The sequence below is a fragment of the Siniperca chuatsi genome, linkage group LG5 (genome assembly GCF_020085105.1).
Source record: "Siniperca chuatsi isolate FFG_IHB_CAS linkage group LG5, ASM2008510v1, whole genome shotgun sequence".
NCBI lineage: Eukaryota > Metazoa > Chordata > Actinopteri > Centrarchiformes > Sinipercidae > Siniperca > Siniperca chuatsi.
In genome coordinates, this window is record NC_058046.1 from 20,721,532 (window position 1) to 20,734,234 (window position 12,703).

Genomic DNA, 12,703 nt, shown 5'->3' on the forward strand with positions numbered 1-12,703 from the left:
CGGTTTATGGTCGATGCAGTGTCCCCAGCGTGAGCGTCCGTGGGCCAAAAATGATGTCATTGCGCCTTTCATGTAGAGCCGCAAGCTGTCACGGCACTTGGTCATGCACCTCTGAATATTTGTAACTAGGTGCCCCAGGCGCTGCGGCGGCACGCGCCACGGTGTCTCGCGCGAGTATTAACAAAGCTTTAGGCTTCCAGAAGGCCCATTTCAGCCAGCCTGCTATCATTCTTTCTGTTTCTCAGGGTCTGTATCTCTGGGTTTTCATTTTTCATTTCTGCAGCCTGCAACATTGGCACACAATTTGTACTTTGATCTCTCAACAAAATAAATCTTAATTTCAATAAGACTTCTTGAATAAATAACATCTTTCACTCGTCCATGCATTTCATGTTCCACTGATATGACAAACCTCCAGTACTCATATTCATTTTTATAAATACTTATAGTTATAAATACAGTTTAAATGACAGCTGCTGGCACTTGAACTTCACAAGATTACCATCCACGTGAACCAATTTGTGGCAAAGGAGACTAATCGAGGATACAACTCTAGATTTTGTTAGGTGAAATGTAGCCTTGGTGTGATATTTTGGACCCAGTCTCAGACGGTGTACCTGCTTCCTATTGCAGTCTCACCAAACCTGATTTACTTTCTCTCCGGGAATGGAAGGCTGTATTGATCAGATAGGTTTAGCCTAATTTGTGAGTAAGTTGGATCTTAAACGATACTGACGTCCCACACACTAAAAGTGCGAGAGAAATTTCAGGTTTAAATCCAAATACTATAATTCCTTTTAACTTTTAAGCAGCTAATACATTGTTTGGTTTCTGGTCTTATTGGCTGTGCTGTGTACATCGATTCTAGCAACATGTCTATTCAGAAACAATGCCCCGGTTACTACGGATAACACACACCTCACTGTTTTCAGTGATTCTTTATTTAGAAGTACTTCACAGTGAGATCTTAGGATTGTCCAGAGTAACTGGGACATACAGTAGTTTCTGGAAAAAGACATAGTTGTTAAGTTTTTGAAATGTGTGATTTTTCAATGCCACAAATGAAATTCCATTCAACCCCATTGCATAAGGATGGTAGAAGAAGTCATTTTAATGCTAGTGCTCCTTTAACACAATTTTCACCTATTTATAATGATGAAGATTAAGTAAAACTTAAAGCTGCTATACTGAATATGTATATATATATATATATATATATATATATATATATATATATATATATATATATATATATATATATATATATATATATATATATATATACAATTAAATGTCCTCAGACTTTTACCATCTTTTACCACTTTACTGTTTTGGTTCACTCTCACCATTCTCATCAGCGTCATTTCCCGCCACAGCAGCTGGAGTTGGTAGAGACCAAAACAAAGTTAAAAGGAGGGTGTGTACTGGACATCAGTTGGCCACATACGTGAATCAAAATAAATGCCAATGTTGCTCTGTGTCTGCTGGATTTAGAAATAGGCATCTGTTTGCAATCATGTCCGCCATAACTTTATAAGTTGATAATATGTCAGTATTGTGTTTACAGCTTGCTGCGCTGCCCCCAAGTGGCCAAAATATCAGATATTATTGGTTTAACATATAAAGAGCAAAGACACACAAGATGCTATGCTAAATCTACATTCACTCTCTCAACACTATCACTATCCATATGGTTAATCTTACATTCAACCATATTTAGTTACTCCCGTCTGCCAGAGTATTTAAAATTGCCATCCTGTCTGTGTGTGTCAAGAAGCAGCGAGGAGATTGTGAGAAGTAACCTGCACCAAATGTTGCCCATGTTTATTGATGAGAAAGGAGCAGAATGATGCAGTCAATATAAATAATGTAAACTGGCTACAGCTTTATACTCGACTCTCAGAAAGAGACAGACAGCAATTCATCCAGAGTCAATGAGGCGAGTTGAGCTTTTCTCATGCACACCTGTTCAATATGGTAAAAGGCCTGATGCTCCTCTTCACACTTTCTGATCACAAGTTCATCATCATTGTCACCACTGACTGTGTTCATGTGGGAGTGTGTATGTGCGTCTGCGAGCACGTTTTTGTGATTTGAAAAACCATGTTGCCATGACAAAGTGCTGTTTGTTTTCGATTAGCGCTGATAGTGTGCTGCCATCTGCGGTTATATTTCTTTTTTTGAGATGAACTTTGGTCATCGGTCCAATATAGAAAATATGCAAAGGTTTCACACAAACAGCGGTTATGTGGGCACAGCTGTTGCTATGGATTACTTACAGCTCTCCAACGCTCTGTCTGACTCTGCTGTTCATACTGACACTATCTCTCAATCTCTCTCTCCACACGCTCAATGTCAACATGCTGCAGGGCACCTACATCTGGATGTATGTGGAGCATAAGGACTGCATGGGCAGAGGAAGTCGACAGTGGAAAGAGAGAAGGATGAAGACTCAAGGGGAGCAATCAGAAGGCCAAAACCGTAATGTGACCTAACATCCTACACACGAATGGAAGCGCAAACACATGCAAAAATGCTTAGACATACAAGAAAACGCACATACATACAAATAGAGATATATATATAGAGGATGCTAAGAGGCATTAGAGAGATAATTTCCTTCAGAGAAACCTCAGTCACCTCTCCTGGAGAAAGAAGAAACCACACACAAGACCATAAATACAAACACATGCACACAATGTATATACTAGCTGCTCCATCTGTTCTGAACCTTCCTCTCTGGGAGGCCATGAATCAATCACTGCCAAAATACTGCACTTCAACAGTGCAACTGAGAGTCACACACATGTACAGGCACACACACTTGGTAACACACATTTATTAAGTCCGTCTCTATATTTGCATTCACTCTTTGGTTTGGCAATTTGAATGTCAAATGTGGACCTTCACTGCTGCATCAAATGTGAATGGTTGAAGCAGCGCCAAAAAGCTATAGCTATAGCCTAAAACAACTATATCTTTAAACAGCAAAAAATTACTTCCTCAGAATGTTGAATTCTTGTGTTACTTATCACGAATGCTTTATGCTTTTTCAACCAAACTGAACTAAACACAACTGAAAGTCAACAGAATGGAAGGCACAGAGAACAGTTCCTAGACCCAGTTTATGTATTTTGGGATTTTCACACAGCTAAATCTACTCAACTTGAATCACTTTTACAACAAAGGAAATAAAAGATTATGTCTGCTTATATTTCTTTAGCTGCACATTGAACATGTCTATATTTGAAAAACAGCATAACCATTGTTATGTATGTAGAAAAGGGAGGACTGATGGAAGTGTTGTTCAGTGGTTATCGTTAGTTCAAAAAGAATGAGAAAATATCATCAAGCGTCAAAATGAGCAAAACAGAGACAAACAAAGTTCTAGTAAGTCGGTATGACCAATATTACAAGAGAAAAAATAGATTACACTTGTAGCCATTGCAGAAGTCACACATTGTTCTGAAAATGCTTTTTGTGTGGCAAAACAAGATAAATGTGTGTGTGTGTGTGTGTGTGTGTGTGTGTGTGTGTGTGTGTGTGTGTGTGTGTGTGTGTGTGTGTGTGTGTGTGTGTGTGTGTGTGTGCACGAGGAGGGCCTTCAACAATGGCTACCAATGGCAGTTTTACATCAACATGACAAAGACTACAGGAGTTCAGTTTAGTCAGCATGCATGTTATTCACTCGCTGAACCTCCTTCAAACAGCAGCTGTTTCCACCTGAACAGGATGGATTTATGGATACGTGACTATCTTAATATTAAATGAGATCTAGATGGCGTGCAACCACGAACAACAATTTTATAGTCCCAAACTCATTAATTAATTAATTTTCTGGGGGGTTTTCTCTCATAATCCGAACATCATACATGTAAACACAGTTACTGTGGGGAATATAAAGCACGATACGGCCTGATCATATACAACACATGCGTATAGTGTTGCGGAGGTGACTCTCAACTATAAATCAAAACCTATGCCGTAGGTACCTTCGGCGGGACTCCCATTAACCCCTTGTGTTGACTATAAATCCAGTTGAACTAGGAACAATTTAAATAAAAATGTAGAGCAATTTTTTTAATCCAAGAAAGAGGAAATGTATTTTTCACAATGCAGTTGTAGGTCCTGTAAAGGTCTGTAGTTAAACTGGTAGTTAAACTGACATGTATCATCAAAAAGTTAAACGTGTAGATTGAAAATAAGCATTATATGTGGTACATGTTGCTCAAGTGATTATAAGCAATAAAATAAAGACCAGTTTTATTGTTTAACAGGATAAGAAAACATTAATAACTTAGATATAGTTGTCGGCTGCAAGCCTCCATATTAAAAGACGTCAATTTGGAAGTGAGATCATTTTCCACTTAGTTTTGATTTAGCTGTTTTGGGGCAAATCTTTTGAAATGTATTTTTGATGTATCCATGAAGCCATTACTGTTATACTTTAATAGCCCAAAACTTTGATCTAGACAACCACAAACAACAAATTAGACAAATCCCAGATTATTTTGGGTTTAATTCTACATTGTTTATCCTATTCCACAGGATGGAAGCCACCAATGCACATAAAAGTCAGGAGTCTTACCTTTGATGCCAAACTTGGAGTTTCCGCCAAACTTGAGAATAACCAACATTAGAAGGAAACCCGTGAATGCGACAGCAGCAATGCCGACCACCACGTACACCTGCACAATGAGAGAACAGAGTTAACAGTCAACAACTGCCAGAAGCGATCAACAAAGAAACCGAGACAGAGGACAACAGTAATACATGACTTACAGCGACTCTGTCTTCAGGTGGGTCCACAGGGGGGCCCTCTGTTGATGAAGGAGAAAGAGAGAGAGAGGAATAAATAAAAAAGAAGAGCAACTCAAGAAGTGATTTGTGGCCGAATGAAGGACAGTGTTGTATGTAAAACTAACACCTTCAAACTTTCTTGAGTAAATATGCATAAAATATGATTTATTGGTCGCCTGCTTTTGTTATCATTGAACTGCTTGTTCAGCGGATGAATTTAGTTCAAGGTAGTTAGAATTTTGCACATTATTCACTAAACCCCTCACCCGAACAGCAATTGCCCAGTCATACCTTAATGGAATGGTTTCTGCTCTAACGTAAGCTGCAAGCGTTAGCATGGCCGGCTAACTAGCTTACTACCTTCAGTAACCTAACCCAGCATTATATCTAAGCAGTGTTCAAATTACATTGTGTCTTTCAGGGGAGCCCTATTTAGCACGTGCATACATGAATGAGTCCGCCTATGTGCAAAAATATGCTATCAATACATTTCAATTCATACAGAGAATATTTTGCCTGGGACAGCAAAGAAACCTAAAAAATATTCACCGTTGCAATGTTTTTTTAATCGCTATCTGCCGAGAACCATTAAAAATGCCAATGCACAGTGGACAGACAATGGTTTGTGTTACTTTGTTAAACAGACCAGACATAAGTTGCATCCCAATTATGAACATGCGCCCCCACGCATGGATGGCCACAGCAGGAAGAGACAGCATTGTGTCTATTAGACACAAATTATCGGAAATTGTTATGCACGAATAAACACGCACAGTGACAAGTGCTTTAGTATCAGCCTATTATTTATTTCAGGAACCTAAATATATATCCTTTTCTCTAATGTTAAAAGTGAAACATACTGCTTTATATGAACAATTAAGCATAAATCTATCCTCTTGCTTGTCCAAGAAGGTAAGCAGCTAAACAGAGTTATCCTTATCATAGGACTAACTATTTCTACACTGGAATACAAGAAAAAAGCTGTTTCTTTAGCTCCATGTCTTCTACATGGATCGTTAACTGTTGAGGATGCTGCCTTTTTGCCTGGAACATGCCCCTTTAGCCTTAGTGTTTAAGCATTATATACGTAGCAATCAATTGCATATTCAAGACCCTTTTCACTGGATAAAATCGATGGTTGCTGGCTAGAAATGAGAGCTTTCTTTTGACTACCTCTGTCTGAAATCAAGGATCTATTGTTTAAAAATATTACTACAAATTTCAGGTGGTAAATCTGCCATTGTTATCATTGTAACTTAGCAGTTAGCGATTGGTCAGTTAATTTAATTGTGATGTTTGTGATTGGGAGTGAGCAAATAAATGGCATGGCTGTACCTGTGGTTAGATCTGCAGGAGGGAAGAGGTGTTGGAGAGAGAGGGTGAAAGAAACAACAGAGACAAATTAGGTTCGAAACATAATTTAGCTGTAAATCCTTTGACATGCACTTCATAAATAATGTTGTCAGTCATGCCTGTTCTCTGAGCTTATTTCAAAAACATTTCAATTAAACAAACACAATACACAAACCAACAAACAACATATATTTAACATGCACAACATAAGAAAAAATAATAATAACAACATCAGTGTGAAAAAAGACATAACAAACAAGCCTAATCCCTAGCTGCAAGGATGTGTAGGTGTAACGCACCCTCAGCAACTTGAGAGAAAAAAGAGAAAGAGAAAGATTTCTAAAATGTAATTTGTGTTAATTGATGAGGATGAAAATTATGAGATGTTAAACAGAAAAACATTGATCTAAAAACACTGACACTATGAACACACTATGAATTTAGATGTGTTAGATTTAACACTTTTACATTTGATGAAAACATTTGTAATTATGAATATATATTTCACTCACCATAATAGTAAGGCTCCTTCTCAGTTCCTACACATACGGACAACAACAGAAACATTTCATTTGATTAAATGCAATCGTCACATTTGACAAGCTGAAAATAGGGATTTTTTCTTGAAAAATTAGATAAACAATTGCTTATATATACGTGTGTATGTATATATATCAGGGTTGAGCGAGTACTCAGCTGAAACAAGTATCTGGTACAGATAATGTACTTTTTACAAGTATGAGTATCATCAGAGTAAAATATGTCAATATCTATACTTAAATATAGCAACTTTTATAAAAACAAACTTCAGTTCTGTAAATAGTTCTCTTACTCTTGTGATCGAAAACATTGCTCTGAAGATCAGTTCTGAGGCTGTTCTGTACATTTTTTTCTAATAAATATAGCAACTTCTGATCAACCCATATCAATTTCAGGCTTAACTTAACAACTTCCGGTGAGTTACACATCTGGTTTAAGCCCATTCCGTGTATGGATACTAATACAGATTATTTAGTTGGCTGAACAGATACAGACACAGATAATGTTGTATTTGCTCATCTCTCATATATACATACATACATATATATATGGAATTGATTATAAAAATAGTCAACCAATTGTTTAATCTCTGTACTTTTTAATGAAAAAGCTTGATTTTAGAAACCACTATCTTTTTGTTCTACACATCAGCATAATATGTTGTATGATATATCGATCATGATGATGTAAAACCAGAAAATGAAACACGCTGTGTTACTCCTCACCATCCCAGGGCTTGCGCATGAAGTGAGCCTCCACCTCCTTTTGGTCTGTCCCGAATTTGTTTGTAGCCACCAGTGTGTATCGCCCGTTGTTGAGGTGTGTAGGGCTGTCCAGCTGCAGGCAGCCGTGGTACTCCCTCTCTGTGATGTCATGGATCATGGTCATGATGTAGAGCCCCTCTGTCACCGCTTCGCCATCCAGATACCATTGTAGGTGTGGCTCTGGGTTTCCTGGAAAAGGTTATGAAGACAATACAAGCGACTGTGATTTTAATTGGTTTCATTTAAATAATTCTCATCTGTTTTCTTTGTTTATGTTGTCATTGCTGTGATTAATACATACTGTGACACTATTCAAGATTTAAGGAGAATATCTCATGCTTGGACAGGAAATTAACAGCAAAGTATAACCAAAGAACGTTATGTGGATGTTCTCTTACCTGACACGCTGAAGGGGATGCACCAGTGATGATCAGGGATTGCATCACTCAGTTTAGTGATTTTGGGAGGAACTAAGTGTAGTAGAGAGAATAAAGAGTTTAAAAGCAGAAAAGACAGAAATCAGGCCAAAGAGCAATTCAGAGGTAAAACTAGTGAAGCATGCAAAAACACTGATTAAAAGATGAGAGTAACAGTAGTCTTCTCCAGCTATTAATTCTCCGTCTTAAAGTCTATAAACTGACAAACACTTTGACACAATAATCTATATTGAATTAAGGCTGCTTGCCAGAGGGCAAACGTACAAAGTATATCCAGCAGCAGCGCAGACTCTTTCTCTCCAACAATGTTCTCAGCTGTACAGCTGATCTTGCTGTTGTGGTCCAGTGACGACAGGTTGGACAGTCGCAGCACCGAAATCTGGCCTGAAGTCTCGATCTGAGTGAGTAAACACATCCATATATCAACATGAAGATTCAGATTGCTTATCTCATGATCACCCAACTTTTGATTGTAGGATTACCTACATGGGTAGCACTGGATTCAGCTTATCAAATCAGTAAAATCACCGTGGCACTTTATACATATATCAGTGTGAATCACAGTAAAACACTGTGTCAGTCGGTTTTACATTACTGATATTAAATTTGATCCCAACCCTAAACGAAAATGATAGTAACCAGTATAAGCATACATGCAGGGATCATTTAGTTAGGGGTGAATTTTACTATTTTGATTACAAAATACAAATTCATTGATTCCTTTTTTAATGTCTTTACAGGGAGTTTGCATGTATACTGACAACATATAACTGAATTCAGTTACTAAATGTCTATGGGATCAAGGATCAGTGAAGCATATAGGACTGCAAATGACGTTAATTTTCATTATCGATTTTCTTGATCAATGAATGGATTTATCTATTTTTTCTGAAAATGCCTGAAAATAGAGCAATATGCCCAGTATGACTTTTCAGGACCCAAGGTGACTTCTTTAGAGGGCTTCTTTTGTCAACACTCTAAAAACTTAAACATATTCAGTTTGCCATCACATACGACAAAGCAACACATTCTCACTCCCAACTGGTCAAATACAGCAGCTTGGTCAGTGGCCCTATACTTCAACCACTTCTCTGTGCTTTTCACACTCTTTATACTACATCACCTGACTTCAACGGCACATCAAAACATTACGCTAGAGGGGCACCTCCAGAAGTGATGCTAGAGGGGTACCTACAGCGTCATAGTTTGATTGCGTACGGCCACTAACCAAGCTGACGCTTTGGGAGTGAGAACAGGTTGGACAACGAAAAGCCTCACATTCTCGCATTTTAGAAGCTGAAACCAGAAAATATCTGATGTTTTCGCTTGTAAAATGACTGCAATCAATTAATCAACTAATACTTAATTTTGCAGCAATTTTCACAAGTAATTTTACATAACATACACAATCCAAACATATCTGAGTTTATGTTTCCGTGTGTGTGTGTGTGTGTGTGTGTGTGTGTGTGTGAGTGAGTGTGAGTGTTTGAGTGTGTGTGTGTGTGTGACCTAACCTCATAGTTGGATACCAATGCCATGTTCCATATCAGCTCAGGTGAGGGTACCCCAGAGGTCATACAGGACAAGCGCAGGTTTTCCCCCTCCTTTAATGTCTTTTTGGATGGGCTCAATGTTGCCATGGGAACCTCTACATACAACCAGGGAGTGGGAAGGAGAAGCAGAGGAGGAGGGTATAGTGGTGGAGAGAGGAGAGGAGGGGAGAGAAAAAGGCAGGAAGCAAACTTAGGATTCATGGCCAACTCTTGTCTTTTCATTTGAAACACAAGGCACGTAACAACCTCGACAATAAGAGTGGAAGAGCAGGCAAACACACACCCACTACCACAGAGTGAAAAGAAAGACACATAAAGAAAGACATCGAATTCAATCTCCCTCTTTCCCCCTCTCTCTCTCTCTTGCTTTCATTTAAGCACACTCACCCCAATCAAACAGTCAGACAAAGAGACAGAGTTCAAACACAGTGATGGTTACACTGATTACCAGTGCATGTCTTTAGAAGCCCAAGTACTAAATTGATTGGACACAGTCTGAAGCCTCTGTCAAAGCAGACACTGGTGACTCTGTGTGTGTGTGTGCGCGCGCGAATGTGTGTACAGTGCTGACCAGGAGGTGACCTGAGTATGACCAATCAGACTCAATCAGAGTCTTGCCACCCTTGTCCCCTGTCCAAAAACATCCCTGGTGAAGAAGAGAAGAAAGAGGAGAAGAAGAGAAAAAAATTAAGACAAGAAAAAGAGAAGTAAAAGAAGAGAAGGAATAAGACAGGGACCAAAAGAAGAGACAATAAAAGAAAAGTGAAGAGAAGAAGAGAAGAGAAGAAAAATAAGAGAAGACGAGAACAAAAAGAAGAGAAGAAAAAGAAAAGAAGGGGAGACAAGATGAGAACTAAAAGAAGAGAAGAGACGATGAGAAGAGAAGAGAAATGAAAGAGGTGAATAAGATGAGAACAAAGAGGGGAGAAGAGAAGAGAAGAAAACAAAAAGAAGAGGCGAGAAGACGAGAACCAAAAGAAGAGAAGAAGCAGAGAAAAGAGAAGAGAAGACAATGAGAAAGAAGAATGTATAAAAAGAAGAAAAGAAGAGAAGAGAAAATGGGAACAAAAAGAGGAGAAGAGAAGAAATGGGTGTCGACAGCTTCTGCAGATAAAACTGGACAGATTTCTTATCGAACCCTCTCTTCTCCCCTTCTCCCCCTCCCTTCCACCTCTTCTGTCCGCTGGCACAATGCTTATCACCAGGGCAACCCACTTATCACTACGGCAACCCACTCAATCACCGTGAGACGCACAAAAAAACAGTTATTTCAGTGGTGGCAGGCCAGCTGCCATATCAGAGCCACATATCTTAACATGCTCTCAATAAATCAGCTTTCTACTGCCACTACAGACATCTGCAGGTCATTTTACACACACACAAAGCTACACCCCACAGAGCCCAGAAATTAGAATAAAACTTTTGGAAAACCTCCCTGGTTTTAATGTGAGCGCAGTTGTCATGACCTGCCAGTACATAGAAATTTATTTCCACGTTATTGATGTGAAATATTTCCAAGAGCCACTTTGGTAGTCAAAGCATCCATGACATTCAGTGTGATTGTAATCCTTTAGCTGCTCAGATGTGTTCAGAATCAATGAGTAGGAGGAATTTACCTTAATTAGCATGTTAGACATGTGTCTGTGACAACATATGAGTCATTATGTGGAAAGATTTCCCTATTAATGTATGTGCTTCAGAGTTTGGCCCGTGCTACAGCCCACCTGCAGCCAGTTGTAAACATATGTAAAATACTCACAGTCAAGTGTCTGCAGAGGGTAAGTCAACAACACAGTAGTGTCTGTGGTGGAAACTCATAGTCAATACTTGTGTTTAAATGTTCATAATAATATCATTATAATATTACCTTGTGCATAATATTCTTGATCTTGTGTGATGCAGCGTATTGATGACCGTACACCTCTCCCCAGAGCATTGTGCCCTAAAGTCTTGTTTGAAGACAAACAAGTCTCAGGGCTGTCATTCCAATGTCTATACTTAAACAAACAAACAACCAGGGCTTGTGCTCTTAAATTGGACATGGCAAAATAGAATAAAGCAGGCCACGGCATGACATCCAGTAGATAATCAGAAGATCAAGAGATGTACGATCAGGATTTGCTGTAACTGGTGCGTGGGGTTACTACCCTCTATGATGAGAATACTAATTTGTATTTTCGTGTGACCTCAGTCGCTTTGCAAACCGATTCAGGTCTTTATAGATTTCAATAAAGATCTTTAAAAACTGATGACGTTGATGATGTTGTTCATTCATTTCAACCACATGTCAGTGGTGGAATGTAACTAAGTACATGTACAGGTACCGTACTTAAATTCATGGTACTTTACTTGAGTATTTCCATTTTTTCAACTTTATACTAACTATGTTAGTCTGACAGCTTTAGTTACTAGTTACTTTTCAGATTACACTTTTTCATACCCTTATTGTCCAGTGAAAAACATGTATCTCCAAATTTGGTGATTTTGATTGTGAATGTTTGTGATAAACTGAAGGATGAAGTGTTTCTTTATGGGTTGAAAAAATTATCCTACTTAAGCTAAATAAACAATTTAAATCCCCCCATGGATCAGCTGGAAAATGTATCGTCACAAAGCTGAAAACAGGGCTGTTTTTCTGAGCTCATGAAAAGTTTTTTAACTTTTTAGAGATATGTGGTTCTCACCAGACAGCAATGCTACAAAAATATGAAGATCTTATAGAATATGATGCATTGCTGTAGATTAAACTACCAAACAGTATAAAGTAGCTAAAATAACCTCAGCCTTAAACATCTACAGCAGTAAAATGCAACATACCCATTAATGCAGCAGTAATATTAATCCAAAAACATCATATAAAATAGTAAAACACTGACCATTTTACTGCAGAATAAGTACTTTTATTTTTAAGTAGTGGTATTAGTACTTTTACTTAAGTAAAGGATCTGAGTGAATGTGCGTTTGGTCAAATGTATGTTCATTTGTGTGTTTTGACAAAACAATCCCAACTCAAGGTCCACTTGCTAGCCTTCAGCCGTAATCACAAAGTCTTCACCACCAGATCGAATTTGCTCAGTTGTCATTGAGGTGGATTTGTTGACATGCAAGCTCAGTAGCTGTTAAGATTTCATCTGTAAGACTTAAACAAATCTCAGAAAAATGTTAGAAAGTGGAACTTGAGTTGGAATTGTTTTGCCAGATTACTATTTGAATGCTCTGAAAAAACATAGTACTGTAAGTGGACTGATTGACTTGA

The 12,703-nt window shown here is 38.3% G+C and overlaps 1 protein-coding gene across 4 annotated transcripts in view; it reads right to left on the reverse strand.

Annotated features, from left to right (window-relative positions):
* The window catches only part of ntrk2a (neurotrophic tyrosine kinase, receptor, type 2a), a 91,198-nt gene that overhangs the window by 64,009 nt on the left and 14,486 nt on the right, over positions 1 to 12,703 (reverse strand). For 2 of the 4 annotated variants that reach the window (XM_044196234.1, XM_044196235.1), the window contains exons 6-14: positions 9,409 to 9,542; positions 8,159 to 8,291; positions 7,856 to 7,927; positions 7,419 to 7,646; positions 6,666 to 6,692; positions 6,453 to 6,461; positions 6,136 to 6,147; positions 4,783 to 4,820; positions 4,589 to 4,688 (exon numbers count right to left, since the gene is read on the reverse strand). In XM_044196234.1, the coding sequence (XP_044052169.1) occupies positions 4,589 to 4,688; positions 4,783 to 4,820; positions 6,136 to 6,147; positions 6,453 to 6,461; positions 6,666 to 6,692; positions 7,419 to 7,646; positions 7,856 to 7,927; positions 8,159 to 8,291; positions 9,409 to 9,542 (753 nt within the window). The remainder of the gene's footprint in view (positions 1 to 4,588; positions 4,689 to 4,782; positions 4,821 to 6,135; positions 6,148 to 6,452; positions 6,462 to 6,665; positions 6,693 to 7,418; positions 7,647 to 7,855; positions 7,928 to 8,158; positions 8,292 to 9,408; positions 9,543 to 12,703) is intronic. The other 2 variants (XM_044196236.1, XM_044196237.1) reach the window with 2 other exon arrangements.